Source organism: Mandrillus leucophaeus, unplaced genomic scaffold (assembly GCF_000951045.1).
Source record: "Mandrillus leucophaeus isolate KB7577 unplaced genomic scaffold, Mleu.le_1.0 Scaffold691, whole genome shotgun sequence".
NCBI classification, from domain to species: Eukaryota; Metazoa; Chordata; class Mammalia; order Primates; family Cercopithecidae; genus Mandrillus; species Mandrillus leucophaeus.
In genome coordinates, this window is record NW_012107486.1 from 1610653 (window position 1) to 1630082 (window position 19430).

A 19430-nucleotide genomic window follows, 5' to 3' on the forward strand; every position below is an offset into this window, starting at 1 on the left:
GCTTTCCACTCTAAGACACCATGTGGCATCAGCTTTAGGCAGGATGCTGCAATGGAACGTTAGAGATCCTTCTTTGGGAAGAGGTACTTCCCTCTCTGCCAGGCTGGTGGTTCTGCCAGAGGACATTCTCCTGCTGCTACCTCAAGTTGTATGGCCCCAGAGAGCATCTCACTGGAACATGGCCATTAGGGACCCTCATTCCTCCCAGTACATGGCTCCTCGTGCACAGCTTAGGGGCTGGCATCCTTTTTGCTCACAATGGCCACATCCAAAAGTACCAGGTGGTAGAATGTGGCCTTGAATTTGTACATCTGGGATGAAGCTTAGTGGGAGAAGGGGAGCGGGGATTGGAGGAAAAGTAAAAGAACTCCAAAAGCAAGATACTCTCTGGAAAGTGGATTTGGCCATTTCAGTGTGATCCCTTTCTTTGGGTGAGGGGAACAAGGCCTGCCCACTCTGCTCCTGCCTGGGCCACCCTTCTCTCATTCTGTCTTCTCCGCTCTCCCCATCCTCCTACCCCAGAGCCTGTTTGCACTCTCCCCCTCGTTCACCCTGCTCCACCTCATCCTTTAGACAAGTTGGACTTATGCATGTTCAATCATGTGCTGGCAAATTTCATCTATTAAAGACTCAAAAAAGGGGGCACCAGGATGCATCTTTCAAGTTAGATAAGCAAAGCAAAATCTCATTTCTGACTGTATTTCCATGTGAGTTTCAGGGGGTATTCATGGGACAAGTGGAAATATGGAGCAGCCCTGAACAGGGAATGGAGCCACCTCCCAGAGCTGGCTCCTTTCCTTGAGACACTTCTTTTAGAAATCACTTCCCATCCCTATCAAAGACATTCTTAGGACTCCATTGGGGGAGCCCTACAGAATGATTAGGGAAGCTCCTTCCCTTTGGAATTTGGCATCATTCCCTCAGTGGAGAAAAAACAAACTCAAAAAAAAAAAAAAAAAAGAAAGCAGCAAATAAGCCTTCAGTGAGAAGCAGGGAGAGAAGGACTGGGGCAGGGGATGGGGATCCTTGCCCTTCTTTTTTGTCTGTGCATTTGACCTCTGCCCTTTTCTTCCTTTCTCACTAAGGTGTCTTTCAATTTTTTTTTTTTTTTGCCTGCTGTTTCTTTTTTCTCTTTCACACAGAGGTTGGTCCTGATGAACATGCCAGTAGCTGAGGACATGACGGTCCACTTCACCTCCACACTTATGGCTTTGATCCGGACAGCTCTGGACATTAAAATTGCCAAAGGTAAGCTTAGGCAGGGAGGTGGGAAGGAGGAATTCTGGAACAACTCATGCAGGTGGCACAGGATGGAGATATTTGAACTGTCATCTATCCAGCTAAGGATACAACAATGCAGTCATCTGAACATCAAGTATCTGACTCAACTAATATTTACCATTTTCTTCTGGTACAATGAATGGTTTGATCATCTCCAGGGCTTCTTTCAGCTTTAAAAGTAATGATCTTCAGTGTCTGGCTCACAATAGGTATTCTAGAAATATTTATTGACCAAAGGTTAATTTTGTCCTTTTTTTTTCCATATATGGTTCATTTTTCTGAAGTCTTGAGAGGCGTCTGTGGCAGAAGGTGCTGTCATAGAGGCCACGGTAGTGTTTTATTCCTCTTGATTTCTAATCATTGGTTTAGGAGAGAACAGGTTTACTACTACCTCCAGGTGGACCTTTAGCCTTTCTGCTCTTGTGCAATCTAAATCCTTTTTAAAATCAGATCACTCAGACTATGGAGTTAGGGTTGCTGGAAGGATTGCAGTATGGATAAGAAGGCAGAGGAATGTACTTGCGGCTGATACACTGAGCACCCGGGAGGCTTTTAGAATGAATGAGGAAGTTGCTCTTAGTCTGAGGGTCTTGGATCTCTTGGCAGAATATCCCTGAGTCACTGAAAACGGGAGCCAAAATGTGTTCTGCTTCTTCAGCAGAAAGATCTGGTATTGCAAGATCCACTGTCACTAAGTGCCAAGATTTCTTCTTAAAATATGAGGTGCCCTGCTGATTCAGCTCCTACCTCCACCTTTTCCCTCAGTCCTGGTTATTTCCGGGTCTATTCTATTTATTAGTAATTTATCTTATTCTAGGTGGTGCAGACAGGCAGCAGCTAGACTCAGAGCTACAAAAGGAGACCCTAGCCATCTGGCCTCACCTATCCCAGAAGATGCTGGATCTGCTTGTGCCCATGCCCAAAGGTTTGGGTCTTCTCCTGGGTATCCTTGTCACTGTGGGCCCAGCAAATGAAGGCTACGTCTTTTGGGGGAACCCAGAGTGATCAAAGAGATAAGGGAAGTTTGCCCTTTTATCCTTAAGTCCCTTTTGTGCTTATTAATTGAAAACATGTTCTTTAAGATAGGTCACTGTGGTTATGGATGAGACTTCCTGGGTGTATAGCTCCTTCCTTCCACATAATACTCCTCAGCAAACCCTCATGGGAGAAAGGATGTTGTCACTTAGCTATAGAGATTTAGAATGGTAGGCGTGATGCTTACTCATGTACTGCTTATCCTCAGTATCATCACCATCACTAGGTGGGCATGCAAGCCCCCTGAGGACAGATCAGGGGACCTATGCACTCTGCATCCTCAGATCCTGGGACCATGGGGACCCTCAATATATGCTGGATGAATGGGTGACTGACAGCGCAGACCTGTTCCAGAGAGTGGGTAACAAAGCTTAGAGGCTCCTCACTCTATCCCATCATCTTCTCCCTCTTCACCATCGTGCCACATTTGTGTTTTTAGCCTCTGACCTGACTGTGGGCAAAATCTATGCAGCAATGATGATCATGGACTACTATAAGCAGAGTAAGGTGAAGAAGCAGAGGCAGCAGCTGGAGGAACAGGTGAAGGTCAATGCCAGCATGCTAAGTGGGTGGGCCACGAGGAGTTGCAGGAGGGGATAGGCCTGTGCATCCCTGGGGCATAGTGCCCTGCAAGGACTTAGAAGCAGCAGTAATGGGTGCAGGGCCCAAGAACTTTGTAGTGACGTGGAATTAGAAACCCAGTGGATCAAAGGTTAAAATGGTCAAACAAGGGATAAATTATGTGCCTGTATTATCCATGTAAATTGTATTTTCCCCATAGCAAACTCCGTAGTGATTGGAATTCTTTTCTTCTCCTTCCCTCTTTTTACCCAGAAAAATGCCCCCATGTTCCAACGCATGGAGCCCTCATCTCTGCCTCAGGAGATCATTGCTAATGCCAAAGCCCTGCCTTACCTCCAGCAGGACCCCGTTTCAGGCCTGTGAGTAGCACCAAAACATCCCTGGCATGGCTGCTTGCAATCTGTCACCCATGCTGTTGTGCAGACCCCAAAACTCACTGCTCAGAAGGGCCCAAGAACGAACACTCTGAGCTTGAGTGATCGTTTTTCTGAGGTTGAATATCTTAAAATGATTTTCAGCAGGAGTAAGAGAAAAGCAGACTAAGCATACTTAGCACTGTGGTCAGCATCAGAGACGGCGATCACTGTGAATGAACAATAGAAGAAGGGAGTTTCACTTGTCTTTTAATATACTTGGGTCTTAGTTGTAGTTCTGTTGCGAAGAAGACTAATCTCCTCTCTAATTCTTGGCTATCGCTTCCCTGTGGATCTAGTGTGCTGCTGGAAGATAGAGCCTCCCTCACGGGTGCCATGCTGGCTGAGTGTAAGAGAACCAGTAGTAACTGCTTTCCCTGAGGTTGACACTTCTAGAGACACTATTTGCAGGATCTCACTTGATTCCCACTCTAGCAGCCTACTATACCCTGGAGGTATATATTAATATCACCACTTTACACATGAAGAAACTGGAGACTAACTGAGGTTAACTACGTTGCCTAAAGTCATGGCTAGTAGAATGTGGAGCTGAAATTTAAGTTCCTTATTTCTGACCCCAGAGTGTTTTCCCTACACCATGTTTTCTTTAATAAACAAAAGGGACCTTATTCAGAAAGGGACCTTACTTTTTCTATAATAGGAGTGAAAATAAAACACAAATGAAGGAATTTTCCCATCCTTCTGAGTGATAAGCCTTAGCCCCAATTAATCTACTATAGCATATGTATCTCATAACATTGTATTTCTGTCATCAGCATTTAGTGTGCACCCAAAGAACACAGTCTTTCTACTCAATGTAAATGAGCTTTTGTGATTGGATTTAACAAAGTCCCAGTTCTTACAAAACCAGGAATCACCAAATCACGTTTTTTGTTTTTTGTTTTTTGTTTTGAGACGGAGTCTTGCTCTGTTGCCCAGGCCAGAGTGCAGTGGCACCATCTCGGCTCACTGCAAGCTCTGCCTCCCGGGTTCACGCCATTCTCCTGCCTCAGCCTCCTGAGTAGCTGGGACTACAGGCGCCCGCCACCACACCCGGCTAATTTTTTGTGTTTTTAGTAGAGGCGGGGTTTCACAGTGTTCACCAGGATGGTCTCGATCTCCTGACCTCATGATCCACCCGCCTCGGCTTCCCAGAGTGCTGGGACTACAGGCATGAGCCACCGCGCCCGGCCCAAATCGCATATCTTAATTACTAAGAGAGTGATACCCAGGACTTGGGAATGAGACCTCTGTCAGAGTCATTTGGAATTGCTCAGATCATTTCTTTCTTTCTGCCTGTGGTGCTGGAGATCTGTTTTTGAAAAGCACTGCTTTCAGATATCAAAGTCCAACACCTTTGGAAGAGAAGACAAGACGAAGAGTCATGACCAAGGCCATTGGTTTATATATATATATAATTTGATATATATACTATATATGTGTATATATGTGTGTGTGTGTGTGTGTGTGTGTGTATATATATATAATTTGATGTGATGAAGTGCAGGGTGTGAATTCTCCTGTCCACAGAAAACAAGTCAGTGTTTATCCTCTGCTTGTGTAGGAGGGAGGGAGGGAGAAAGGAAGTACGATCGGAACAGTGGGACCTCTCCACTGGAAGGGTTTATGCTGTTTTTTGTTTGTTTTTTGTTTTGCCAGTCCTTGGCTTAGAAATGGGGGACACACCCCCTAAATTGCAATCTCTGTTTTATCTACATTTTGCTATACAAATTAACCCCCCACCATAGGATCACTCTGGCTTTTCTCCCATATATTTATTGATCCATTTACTCATTGATTTTTACCAATATTTTTTAAGAGCCAATATGGCCCCAGAGCTGGCTTAGGCACTGGGGCTACGGCAGAGAACAGGTCCCTATGGAGACAAATCTGGAAGAAGAAATTACAAGAACAATACAGGCAAACAATGCTGAAGGGTGGGCTGTTGTGATGTCATGGAAACAGCTCACCCAGTTTGAGGGTTTAGAGAGGCCTTCCTGAGGAAGTAACATTTGAGTGAGACTTGAAGACAAGCTCTTCAAGAGTGGTAAGAAAAAGTATGGTAAGTTTAAGGAACCTAAAATCTGTCATGATGGTTGGAGCATGGAGAGCTCAGAGGATGTGTTAAGTTACAGATTTGGAGAGATACACAGGGGCTAGTATTTTGGGGGCATTATAAGCAGGACAAAGAGGTTGGATTTTGTCTTAGGATAATGGGGTTTTATGCATCACAATGATGTGATCAGATGTGTGCTTTTTAAAATTCAGTATAGACTAAAGGGATTGGAGGGAAGCAATTCTAGAGGCAGGAACACAATTTCGTAGGTTATTACAGTTGTGTAAATTATCAGTGAGAGTAGCTTGGACTAGCAAGATGGAGACAGATGGTCAGATGTGAGATATTTGGTAGATAGACTGGATAGGATTTGGTGATTGATTTGCTACTTGGACTAAAGGGGAAGGAGGAAGCAGAAGATTCGGGGGTGAAGCCTTTGGTAGGTGCATGTTGGTATATTTCCTGACATGGGGACACTGGTGGACCAGCAGGCTGGTTCCTCAGAACTGTGTTTCTAGAGCAATGCATCATTGTTCAGTAGAGGTTGATCTAGGAGTACAGTGGTAGACATAACAGATAGGGTCACTCCCTCAAATATGATGGAAAACCAGACATTAAACAGAGAGACATTGGAAAGAAGAAAAGTTGCATTTTCAGTGATTTAATTACGGAAAGAGTTTACAGGGCGGTAGGGAGTTGGAGTGAAGTGTTCTGCACCCTTGGAGTTGCCTCTATTAAAATCTCGAGGCAGAAACAAGCCTAGCCTATCCAATGAACTAAAAGAGGCTGGCGTGTCTCGAATTCAGGGAGCAAAGGGGAAAGTGGTATGAGAGGAGGTTAGTGAGGTAGGGACCAGATCGCGAGGGAGGCTGTGTTCAGAATTCTGGATTCTGTGCCCCAGCTTGACAAGGTTTTCAAAGTAGGAGATCACTCTGGCTTCTGGTTATTCAACTCTGTTAAGTGATTCCAAGGGTCCTTTCCCTCTCTTGAGGATTCTATAATTATTTACTCTCTGTAGGACAAAAAGGAACCCATTTCTTTCTTTCTGAGACATGATCTCACTCTGTTGCCCAGACTGGACTACAGTGGCACAATCGGCTCACTGCAGCCTCGACTTCCTGGGCTCAAGTGAATCTCCTGCCTTTGCCTCCTGTGCAGCTAAGACCACCCCAGGCATGTGTTATCACTGCTGGCTAATTTTTTTTATAGAGACAGGTCTCGCTTTGTTGCCCAGGTTGGTCTCGGACTCCTGAGCTGAAGCTATCGTCCTGGTTTGGCCTTCCAGAGTGCTAAGAGTACAGGTGTGAGCCACAGTGCAAAGCCGAGAACTCATTCTTTTACTGGCTGTGCTCAATCTTATTCCCAGTGGTTCTCAGGAGATGCCACCGTGAGGAAGATGACTGACATTAGGCAGGTCATTTAAATATCGTGAAAACTCAGCAAAAGCTGTCACTGGAAGCAAGCGGACAGATTAGGTGACTCTGCTCTTCACCTTCTTCTACAGAGGAAGACTCTGATCTTCCTCTGTAATCTAAAATTCATACCTATGGATTGTTTTTAAGTAACTGGCAATCCTTGCTCATGCCTTGAGTTTTCCATTGGATGCAGTCATTAGCAGTAGACTTAAAAGAAATGGTATCCCATCTCTCCCTCCTAGCTCCACCACCAAGAGAGCTGCTACCCAGCCACTTACCCCGTCCTTCCTGCCATACTCTGGAAGCTCACTCTGCGTTCTTGAGCAGGTGAGATGGTAGCTATTACCATACTGGTGGCAGTCAGCCAATAATTTGGCAACAGGCACCACATTCTCCAGAAAGCTTGGCTGCTTCTTTCTCTCCTAACCAGCCCAGTGGATTCCCCCATCAGGTTAAGAGTGTCTGGAAGTACTAGACAGTGGTTTAACAACAAGCCTACTGTGCCAGTTCTCCATTCTTTTCCCTTGGAGGCCTCTAAACAACTGGGCAGACTTTGTCTCTGTCCTCTTTTCTCTCCACCATTTAAACCTCTTCCTACATTGCCATCAACCAAGAGGTTTTCATCTCATCACCACATCAGAACTCCTTCTCAGTTCACGAACCAACAGACTTAATGTATGGTACACAGTAGTCCTTCAATAAATGGCAATGGAATTGGACTGAATTGTTTTGTTCAGCCAGGGATGTTGGCAAAACAAGACCACATTCTTACTGTGAGTAGGGAAAAATTTTTAAAAGACCATGGCTGCTTAATACTGAAACAAACTGTTCACTGCGTAAACTAGGGTGTTTCTCTGCCAAATGGGGAAACTGAGCAGAAACAGGTTTACAATCTAGCATTGGTTTTCCATATGGCTGAGTGTGACAAATGATGTCATTTGTCATAGATATGCTAGTCCTCAGAATAATGAATGGTTCCAAAGGCAGGATGCAGGTTGAAAACACCAGTCTCTGTCTTTTCCAGTGCTTTTTTTTTTTTTTTAATTTCAGGACTAGCCATGTGTAAGTTACTAGGTTTACAAAAGCCAGTCAAGGCTAAAGGGTGTTGCCCTACTGGAGTGGGAACTGCTAGTGGCAGCCGTGACATTACTGTCCCTCATTACTTCTGGATTTGACATTGCTTTTCAGGAGTGGCCGGAGTGGATACCCTTCGATGAGTCCACTCTCTCCCCAGGAGATATTCCAGTTGGCTTGTATGGACCCCGCCGATGATGGACAGTTCCAGGAACAGCAGTCTCTGGTGAATGCATGAGTTATATGACCTCAAAAATACTTCCGTGGTTTCCTAATCCCTCTTGCTAATTTTAATACATAGTCATGGTCCGTCAGGAATATCCATTCTGGTAGTTTAGCCAATTGCCCTGGAGGTGTCCTGCCTTAGCCCTTTTCTAGCCCAGTTTCTCATGTGCTCTGACAATGTTCCCTCTTTAGGTTTTATAGTCCCAGAGGTCCCTTCCCTGCAGCAGGAACTTAAATTGCTTTAGGCCAAGCCCTCTTTGTTTATGGCCCTGAGTATCAAGTGTAAGACCAGAAGTCACATACAAAATCTTGCCTTTGATGGGAAGCTTGAAGATGCATCACCAGAGAATGAGTGACACCAACCCTGCCTCTTAGTGTACCTAGGTACAGCTTGTGGGACACACGAATGCCCCATACCATTCCTTAGTGATGCCCACCTCCTCTAGAACCTAGCAGCAGCATGTGCCACAGTGACAAGCTCCCTGCCAGGAGGCACAGAAGACTGTCCTACCTCTGCTCTGTGTGGGTTCAGTCACATTGTCCCTTTTGGTCACAATTCAAAGACATTGTAACAGGCCACTAAAGTCACTTCCCTGACCCCAAAATGAGTTTATTAGCATAAATGGTAAAATTCCTGGCCGGGCACAATGGCTCACACCTATAATCCCAGCACTTTGGGAGGCTGAGGCTGGTGGATGACGAGGTCAGGAGATTGAGACCATCCTGGCTAACACAGTGAAACCCCATCTCTACTAAAAATACAAAAAAATTAGCTGCCGTGGTGGCGGGCGCCTGTAGTCCCAGCTACTGGGAAGGCTGAGGCAGGAGAATGGCGTGAACCTGGGAGGTGGAGGTTGCAGGGAGCCGAGATCGTGCCACTGCACTCTAGCCTAGACGACAGAGCGAGACTCCATCTCAAAAAAAAAAAACCAAAAATTCCTGAGAGACCTATTGAGTCAAGTGAAAGCTTGAAGAAGAGAGGAGAGATTGAAGTTTTGGCTTAGCTAATACAAAGCTAAAATATGGTTCCTAAACATTGACTTTACCATTATTCCTGGTTCAGGAGCCATGAGCTCAAGGTCCCCCACCCCAACCTCAGCTTAGAATTGAAGCCCAAGCAGTCATTGGACTGAAAAGAAAAAAAGACAAAACCCAACCATTGCAAAAGTCTGTACAGACAGCTTGTACTAAGTGAGTTCCATATCATTTAAATTCTGATTCAGCTGTGGCTCTTCTCTCCCCTTCATTTCTCCCCTGATCCCTCCCTGCTGCTACTGTGTGCCTCAGAGCCACCCTGAATGAATGACGTGTGATGGAATGGGCACCCCCTCAGAGGGCGAAAAACACTCAGTGGCTCAAACAAATGTATTATTCTGTCTCCTGCGAGTGCTGAGACAGAGAATCGTGCATGGTTGTGTGGGGGAAGACAGTTTGTCCAGACACCCCCAGGGCTGAGTGAGTGACTGCCTGAGGGTGTTCTTGATGAGGCGGGTAGGAACTCGTGGAGTCATTCTCTGCCCTCCCCTCTGAGGAACTTAGCACCAAGACCTGTGGAATAATTGGTACAGATAGTTTGATTCTTAAAAGGCCTCACAGCATTTTGCCTGCCTGGGGATGTGTCTAGTGGGAAAAAAATTGCAATAATGTGTCCTTTTTTTCACAGGGAGACTTTATGACATCATTTCTGCGGGTTCCCCAGGGCTGAGCCATAGTGCCAGGACTTTTTGGATATGTGTTCATCTCATTGTCAGTACTGGTGTCTGTAATTCAATTCAGGTGTCAGCCTGTGCTACACACTCACCACTGTGTACTTCTGCCCATCCCTCGGGGCCGCTGCTCCATGTCCCGAGGCGTGGCCGTGATTGTGTGTGTGCATATGGAGTGTGCGTCTCACACCACCTCTGATACCTGTAGACTGCAGTGTTGTTACCACGTCTGTTTGGAGTCGGAACTGTGTGCTGTATAAAGCATGTACTACAAACACTGTAACTCCCTCAAGAGCACCATAGCACATATCTTGGGAAAGTACCCCTCCCATACACACCGGAAACCACTCAGCCAAATGGTCACAGACGCTAAGGTGGGGGTCCCAGACATTTTCTTTTGGGCAATGCCCTACATGTTTTGAGGATGTCATTTCCTAAATATAAAATAGCTTTTTCTGGTACTATCTCCATCTGCCCAAGATGTTCTTAGATCTTTTAGTTGGGTAGCCCACGTAAACATCTCCCATACGGCTCTTTATGCAATGATACTAGCTATCTGTATAGAGCATGCACGACTGCCAAGCTAACATTCTTTAACCAGGAAACTAACAAAAATGACAGAACCTTAGAGATTTGCAGTCCAACCTAATAACATTCTAGGCTGGCACAGCCCAAAACAATAGCTCTTAGCCACGTGTGGCTAGTGCAAATAAAATATAAACTATCTGATTTTTATATTGATTACATGTTGACATGCTAATATTTGGATATATTCAATGTTATTAAATTTCTTTTCACCTTTTACAACATGGTTACTTGGACATTTAAAATTCTGCAAGTGGCTTGCATCATCCTTCCATGGGACTGTGTTACTCAGGGCATCCCTGACAGCCACCCACCACATCTTTGGATGGTTTCAATCAGAAGAAAACTCTTAAAGTCCTGTGTCTTAAGGCTTGAGAAGACATAGTTGACATCAGAAATTGTTGACTTCCCTTAGAATACTGGTTTCCATTTAATTGATAAAAGTCTTCTTCAGATTAAAAGAAAAATCCAATGCTACCACTTCTTGAAAGCGAACTTCACATATCTGAAAAGTATTATACCCAACAGTATTTGTTGCAGAAAACAATAAAATCTGAATCATTGCTTAGTGATGAAAAATAGGTGACCTTCAGCACTCAATCCCAGCTAGAGCTTCCTGTCTGGAACATATAGCGCATAGGTGCACACAAAAACACACATACACATACAACTGAGACCTTACTTAAAGCTGCAAGTCTCTCTTTTGAAAGTCATTCTTGAGGAGGCTGAATTGTCCACTGGACGTGAGAAGCAATGAGATGAAACCAAGTCCCACAAGCTTGGCTGTGTGTTTATTTCCAGGAGCCAGAGGTTAGTGAATTAAAAAGCGTGCAGCCCTCTAACCATGGCATCTACCTTCCTTCGGACACCCAGGAGCATGCGGGATCTGGGAGGGCATCCTCTATGCCACGTCTGACTGTGGATCCCCAGGTAAAAAGCAACCACCTACCTTAATGCAGTGGCATCCGGGCTGTATTAGCTGGGTTATGGAATAATATCTGATATTTGCAGGTGAGCCCTTGACTTGCCCGCACCCCTTCCCTATAAATAAAACCTGGCTCATGGGCCTTCTCTAATAGAGCCTGCTCCTCCAGTGTTTTCAGTGACCCCCTAACCACAACAGCCCAGCCAACAAAATTGCATACCTCACTCTGGACGGGCTATACATCCTCAAGATTCAACCAGCCATGCAAGAAATATTTTCCAGGATTTTCTCTGTGTACTTTTCCATCCTTTTTTCGTTTCCTGACTCCTCCAGCACATATGCAGTTACTTACACACACAGGTCTGTGTCAGGACTGTCTGTCCTAACCAGTGCAGGCCACGCCTCATTTCTTTGTCTGTTTTCCTGGCTGCTTTCTCCTTTCTGTCTGTCTTACATCAGGTTTTGACAGAGACAAGAAGTTTTTGTGGATTTGTTTTAATATGTGTGGCAAATCAAAATGCCGAAATTTAAAATGGGGCTAGGTGGGATTGATGGCAGCAGAGCGAGAGTGATACATGCTTAGCACTTGTTAAATTGCAAGCTGTCCTAGGCTGAAGAGCAGAAGGGCAGGTACTTCTCTGGCAAGGGCATTAAAAAAAAAAAAAAAGCAAAGCTATGTTTCTTTCATGGGGTAGCCTCTTAGACAATTGCCGTCACATGTTTCAAAGCAGCACGGTATTTGCTGCAGCCCGGCTGTGCCCATGGTAGAGGACTCTGTGGGAGCTTGCACAGTGCCTGCCTGCATTCTGCTTGGCTTTGTACACTCAGCTACAGGAAGAGAAGATCCTGGACCATTTCCAGTGACTATGTTAACATAACGTAAGGATACTTTCTTGAACAGTGTCCACCAGCTAAGGTTTGAGCAAGAGAGATTCAAAAGAAGTTACCATTTGCAGGGGTTACAGTTTGCCTTCCTCAACGTCTCAGTCTTGCCGCTTCTGTCCTTTTAGATCTTTTCAATCATTAATCCATACCTTGTGTTTCTCTGGGGGCTTGTATTTCCAGGTGGTGACAGACCCTAGCTCCATGAGACGTTCATTTTCCACTATTCGGGATAAGCGTTCAAATTCCTCGTGGTTGGAGGAATTCTCCATGGAGCGAAGCAGTGAAAATACCTACAAGTCCCGTCGCCGGAGTTACCACTCCTCCTTGCGGCTGTCAGCCCACCGCCTGAACTCTGATTCAGGTGAGGTCTTCAGTGTCCAGCTCTTTCATCAGGCAGTGGGCTCCTGCCCTGATGGACTTACTCTCCAAGCACTGTAGATAACCAGAAAAGAATTTAGAGACAAGGGTTGAAGAAAGTGAAGGATGCTCCTTACCAAAGGCAATTCCTGTATATGACTTAACATCCTGAAACAGGCCAAAGCCCTCCTCTGTGTTCACCAGAGAGGCTGTTGCAATCCCTTCCTTCTGGAGCAGGGCTATACAAATCATTAGAATTGAGGGAGCTTTTCAAATAGCCTTCTGCAAAACCACTGGGGCTTTTTAGGAATGTATTAGAGACTCACTGTGAGGACTGAACTTTAACCACCAATTCCACTCCAACACTTCAACCCAAACAGTGCTACCTGGAATTATTTCCTGTGTTTTAATTTCTTTTTCTTTCTTTCTTTCTTTTTTTTTTTGGAGACAGAGTCTCGCTCTGTCGCTCAGGCTGGAGTGCAGTGGTACAATCTTGGCTCACTGCAAGCTCGCCTCCCAGGTTCACACCATTCTCCTGCCTCAGCCTCCCAAGTAGCTGGGACTACAGGCACCCGCCACCACACCCGGTGAATTTTTTGTATTTTGAGTAGAGACAGGGTTTCACTGTGTTAGCCAGGATGGTCTCAATCTCCTGACCTCGTGATCCACCCACCTCGGCCTCCCAAAGTGCTGGGATTACAGGCGTGAGCCACCGCGCCCAGCCTGAATTTCTTTTGAGCTTTTCACAAAAAAAAAAGAAAATTTAGTCTGGCTCAACCATTTTATTTTATTGGATAAAGAAATGAAAGTTGAAAAAGCAGTGACTTGTCCCATGTCATAGGGCCATTAAGTGGCAGAACTGGGACTAGCACTGGGATCCTTTCATTTCAATCCTGGACTTCTCACCATGGCATTATGTTAGGTGTGTTATTATTTAGTTCACAGAAATTTCTTAATTCCCTTCTGCTGGTGCCACCTTTCCCTCAAAAAGTTACACAGCCATATTTATGATACAGAGAGTTCCTGAGCCATATTGTTAACCAATATCCTATATTGTGTGTAGCATAAATAGAAACAGAATAGACTGCATTGTTTGACATATGTATCTCTACTGGCACCTTGCAAACTTAGCTGCTTACAAAATAGGTAATTTGTTAGCCTGCCTTTCTCCCCTGCTTCCCTTTCAGATCATCTTTTGACATACCTGGAGAAGCCAGGATTCTTTTAGGGGCCTATCTTTGTTCAGGCTGCTACAAGAAATTCCCACAGACTGGGTGGATTAAACAACATGTGTTTGTCACGGTTCTGGAGGCTGGTAAATCCAAGACCAACGTGCCAGCAGATCTCTGTCTGCTTTCTGTTTTCACATGATGGAGAGAAGAGAGAGTGGAAGCAAGCACTCTCAGGTCTCTTCTTATCAGAGCACTAATCTCATAATGGAGGCCCCACCCTCATGCCCTGCCTCCTAACACCATACCATCAGGAACAAGTTAGGCCTCAACCTTTGAATTTGGGTGGGGACAGAAACATGTGGTCCATCTGAGGGCCCAACCTCAGGCTGTGATGGGATACTTGGAGAGAAGTCCCTTCATCATCAGTGGTCAGAGTAGGCAGTGTTATAACCAAGTGCTTTTGTCACCTCTCACAGGCCACAAGTCTGACACTCACCGCTCAGGGGGCAGGGAGCGAGGACGATCAAAAGAGCGAAAGCATCTTCTCTCTCCTGATGTCTCCCGCTGCAATTCAGAAGAGCGAGGGACCCAGGCTGACTGGGAGTCCCCAGAGCGCCGTCAATCCAGGTCACCCAGTGAGGGCAGGTCACAGACGCCCAACAGACAGGTGAGCACAGAGAGGAAGCCAGTCTACAGCAGAAGGACAGGGGAGGGTGGGCTGTATAATTACATGCAAGTCGTGGGCATTTAGCAAACACATTCAAGTACCCACAAAGACTGGAATTTCACAGGAAGCTTTACCTATAGTGCGTACAGGTTAGCTGCTCAATGCTTGTGTACTCAGAGATTATCTGAATTCACAGAAAACCAGATTTCCCCCAAGGAAGATGGTGTCTAGAGGTCATTCCATTCCAGCCTTCGGAATCCAGAGATATAAATAGGTTGACAGATGTCTCAGCCAGATTTTGGAGGACAGGATGGTCCTTTAGCCAGAAAGCTTCCTTTGACCATCTTGTGATCCTCAGTATTTGTGAGAATGGTGATTCATCTCTCAGCCCAGGATTCACAAGTCAGAGCAGTTCACCCTCATTTACCTAGCTTCCAGCTGTCCCAACAAGACCATGCCTTTTGCTGAACCACCAGCCTGGTGCATAAGGAATAACTGTCAGAGCTGTATGAGAACATTCATCAACTCTGTGTTACTCCTCCTCACCGTAGCCCTATCTCTAGTCATGGCACTTTGACCCATAATAGGAGACCCCCTCAACAGAAATGATCAGTGGAGAAAAGGCAGGGCTGCTAATGCAGACCTTTGGAGACACAGCAGCTGAGAGGTTTCCCTTCTAGAACAACAGTTTTCAAATTTTAGCGCAGAACAGCATTAACCCATGAAGTTTACTAGCACTGCACATTCCTGGGGCCTGAAGGATTCTAGTGAGACCCAGAAATCTGCCTTTGAAAAGACCCCTACATAGGATTCTGAGCGGGAGGTTTGTAGGTCACACATACCTTAAGAAATGCTCTCTTGGAGGTTTACTTCCCAAAACCTGGGCTCAGTTTCCCTTGGGAATAGGTGAGGGCAAGTATGGCCTGAGCCAACAACTGCATGTATCAGGTCCAGAAGTTGAGTTCAGCAAACCACTGAAGACACGGGTGGGAATAAGGGTTTCCCAGACAGAGCAACTCCAGCGTTTGTTCACTTTCCACAGAGTTGTCTTTCTCAAGTTTGAAGTCTCTCTTTTAGTGTGCCCCTTGTTACCTATGTAGAGCTTCCTTAGTAGTCCAAGTGCTTGTTCCACGGACCTGCCACCCCGGCATCACCTGGAAGCTTGTTAGAAACGCAGACTCTCAGGCCTCACCCCAGATCTTCTGAGCCTGCATCTGCAGTTTAACCAAATCCCCAGAGGTCTGTATGCTCATTAAAAGTCTGAGATGCCCTGGTCTAAATGTTCTTGACTCCTTAATCTCTTCAATCCTTGTGTCCCTGAGTGGATGTGAATACTACAGGGAGCTCCAGCGCAGGCCTCTCCCCCATAGAATTCAGACTCCAAGGACTCTCTTAAAAGAGTTGCAAGTAGGGATCATGCCAAGCCCAATCTAACACGCCATGTCTCTCCTGCTATCCAGGGCACAGGTTCCCTAAGTGAGAGCTCCATCCCCTCTGTCTCTGACACCAGCACCCCAAGAAGAAGTCGTCGGCAGCTCCCGCCCGTCCCACCAAAGCCCCGGCCCCTCCTTTCCTACAGCTCCCTAATTCGACACGTGGGCAGCATCTCTCCACCTGCTGACGGAAGCGAGGAGGGCTCCCCACTGACCTCCCAAGCGCTGGAGAACAACAACACTTGCCTGACCGAGTCTTCCAACTCCCCGCACCCCCGGCAGGGCCAACATGCCTCCCCACAGCGCTACATCTCCGAGCCCTACTTGGCCCTGCACGAAGACTCCCACGCCTCAGACTGTGGCGAGGAGGAGACGCTCACTTTTGAAGCAGCCGTGGCTACTAGCCTGGGCCGTTCCAACACCATCGGCTCAGCCCCACCCCTGCGGCACAGCTGGCAGATGCCCAATGGGCACTATCGGCGACGGAGGCGCGGGGGGCCTGGGCCAGGCATGATGTGTGGGGCTGTCAACAACCTGCTAAGTGACACGGAAGAAGACGACAAATGCTAGAGGCTGCTCCCCCCTCCGATGCATGCTCTTCTCCCACATGGAGAAAACCAAGACAGAATTGGGAAGCCAGTGCGGCCCGGGGGGGCGGAAGAGGGAAAAGGAAGATGGAAAGACACCATGCATTATCAGAGAAGAGGAAGTAAAGGACAATCGGAACACCAAACCCACCAAATTGCTTTATTCCCCTTTGCAAGATGGGCACTGCCATAGTTCTGCCTCTTTGCTGGGGAAAGAAAACAGGAACGTGGAGGGTTATTCCTGCAGGAGAAGGGACATGAGGATGGCTTTGCTTCCCCTTGCCCCTTCCCACTTTTCTAAAAGCTGTGGAGGGATCTAGCTGGCCTATGTCTACACTCAGTGCCCTGAGAAGCCTGGAAGACTTTCTGGCTCTTAACTGGGGAGTAGTGGAGACCATAGGAAAGGACTCTCCTCCCTCACCAGCTCTTACGCCTCAGCCAGCACCACTGCCACCAGGGCAACGCAGCAGCATCTCACGCATAACCCTGTGGCTTTCTTCCCCCAGGGCAGCACAGGCTAAGTCAGGAACATCGGATACCAGGGAGGGAGGAGAAAGCCGAAGCGAAAGGGGTCAGTGTGCTGAGGCAAGCAGCAAGGGCTGGTCTGGATGAGAAAAGCCATAGCCCGGCAGCCCCTACCATGAGGGAGACGGTCAGAGAAACTGGTGGTGCTGGGGGGTATAGCCCCCCATCCTTGAGGCCTGTCACTCACAGTAGGTGCTGAGAGTTAGTTAGGACAGGTCAGGAAGTTCCCCAGGGTCCACAACGGTGCCTAAGGCTCTGGTAAGGGTGAAGGTAAAAGTATTTAACAACTGCTGTGGCATCAATGTAAGTGGAGTTTGGTCGTAGTGCTGGAGCCCACGCTGTTCCAGGCATTGGCTCTTTAGATGCCAGTCATGGGGAATGTGGGTAGAGTAACAGGGGCTGCCTAATGGACTCAAAACAGAGTCTGTTTTCCAACCAGTGTGGGAACAATTAAATATGCGCAACAGTGCTACGGCCACACCAGCACCTCCTGGCTGAACGTCAGCCCACACTCTGGTCCGTGAGGCAGCAAGGCCAGTGCTGTGCCAAGCCCAGTAAGGCCAAGTGCCAGAGGCCCAGCCTTCCCTGCCACTCCTCTGAGAGGGCAGAACACACATATCCAAGTAGGCTACCCACCACTGGGTAGGGACTTCTGTAAAGATGGGAAAGGCGGATAGATTGAAATAAGCTTCTAGGAAAGTCTGGATTTACTGAGGACCTCCCATGAGGCAGGACCATTGGGACCGCAGCGTCTGCAGCTGGTGTGGGGTTCAGGTCAGTTTGTCAGGATGCTTTAAGGTGATTAGTAAATATACCTCAGCTTAGACCTGGGCTGCTCCTTCTAGGAAAGTGGGCTCCAGTGGGGCCTCATCATATGGGATGATAAGACTGGGGCCCTGGTCACCTTGAATATTCCCCTGGGCCAAGATGGGGCTTCACCCCTCCCCAGAGTAAGAGCTGGGGCTGACAGTGCCACCCTGTCATTCCTAACTGCCCAAATGCAGAAGCACTGAGCAAGAGAGCCCTTTCTTGCCAAGCCAGTGCTCTTTTGGTACATGGCATACAGCTCCATTGGAGGGCACACATCACTGGCTTTATCTGGTGGAAATGTACCTTTCCCTTAAGTTCTTCTTTAGTGCCATCACAGCAGGGGAAAGGACGGGGCCCTCCTTCCCCCCCACCCCCACAGGAACAGATGGAGCCTGCCACCCAGGATCCTGATCTGCCCTGCACTGAGCACTCAGTGGATAAACACTCTTCTCCTCTTGGGCAGGAGAAATCCAGAGCTGTTATTTTTCTTAGAAGGAGCCTCTTTTTCCCCTATTTTTTAAATTGAAATATATAATAGCTGCATCAACCCTGAAAAGCCAAATTCAACCACATGGCTGGAGAATCATTTGTCATGGCCCTGCCTTCTCTTCTGATACTGATGGAGCTTCATGACCCATGGTCAGCCCCCAAACCAAAGCTGTCCCAACAGAGGAGGCCAGTGAGGCAGAGACAGAGCTCTCCCACTCTCAGACCCTCTTTCGTCTTCATTTTCCTCTCCCACTTAGCACGTGTGTGCTTGAGGGTGGCTGGGAATGTGATATACAGTACCCTGATCCTAACAGGTGTGATCATTACATAAGACGCTGATGCTGGGCCTTGTTTTGTTTTTAAAGTTTCCTCTGCTCAGTGTCATTTCATGCCAAAGTGCTGCTATGGGCTGCTTTGTGTGTATGAAATTGCTTTTTCCACTTCGGAAATGCAGCTTTCCCTAGGGGAAGGCCTACAACAGGACGACTATTCTGAGCCAGCGAGTCTATTGCATGGTGTTTTGAGAAAGGGAATTGTAGTGATACCTTATGCCATTTCAACAGGAGAAATGCAGGCTGGCAGAGCAATTACCAGAAATGGAATTTGCCTGCAAGTAGTATAAACACTAAATTTACTGTGCCAGGAAACCTTCCTGAACTCCTTGAACTCATACACACAAGTATCTGAGTCCTGAATAAAGTGTTGGAAGCACTGCGGATGCAGTCACCTGACTGACCACCTGGTTTTTCTATTACCAGTGAATTTCTTTTATTCACCTTCCCTTGACCAAGAAATTGGGTTTCTTTTCCCTCAGCCTGCACTTACTCTTCTATTAAGACCAGAAAATAAAATAATTTTCTGTTGAGTCACAAACTCATCATCATGTTTGGTTTTCTGCTGCCTCTGAACAAAAGTGAATGCCAGCCTTCCCTTGCTAGGTGTCAGAGCCTGCCTCCCTTGAAAAGAGGCCCATGTAGACCCCAACACCTGTTCTTTTCTCTGGTTAATTACAGCAGCATCTTGAGAAATTCCATGCAAAAGAAGACTACAACCAGTGTTTGAGATATACCACAAGATCAAATTTGGGCACTGGCGGTCCCCTCAGAAGACTCTTGAGTCATATGTTCAGTTTATCTTGCTAATATATGACTTGTCTTCACCATCTCCTCAAAACAGAGTGAAGCCAAGATAGAGGAAGGTAAAAGGAG

General features: G+C 46.8%; 1 protein-coding gene across 1 annotated transcript in view; it reads left to right on the forward strand.

Moving 5' to 3' along the window:
* The window catches only part of CACNA1E (calcium channel, voltage-dependent, R type, alpha 1E subunit), a 424230-nt gene extending 405135 nt beyond the window's left edge, over window positions 1–19095 (forward strand). The window contains exons 43-51 of the mRNA XM_012002628.1: window positions 1143–1248; window positions 2099–2206; window positions 2756–2856; window positions 3151–3257; window positions 7971–8082; window positions 11174–11302; window positions 12363–12543; window positions 14188–14378; window positions 15839–19095. Coding sequence (XP_011858018.1) covers window positions 1143–1248; window positions 2099–2206; window positions 2756–2856; window positions 3151–3257; window positions 7971–8082; window positions 11174–11302; window positions 12363–12543; window positions 14188–14378; window positions 15839–16381 — 1578 coding nt within the window. The 3' untranslated portion in view covers window positions 16382–19095. The remainder of the gene's footprint in view (window positions 1–1142; window positions 1249–2098; window positions 2207–2755; window positions 2857–3150; window positions 3258–7970; window positions 8083–11173; window positions 11303–12362; window positions 12544–14187; window positions 14379–15838) is intronic.
* The last annotated feature ends 335 nt before the right edge of the window (window positions 19096–19430 follow it).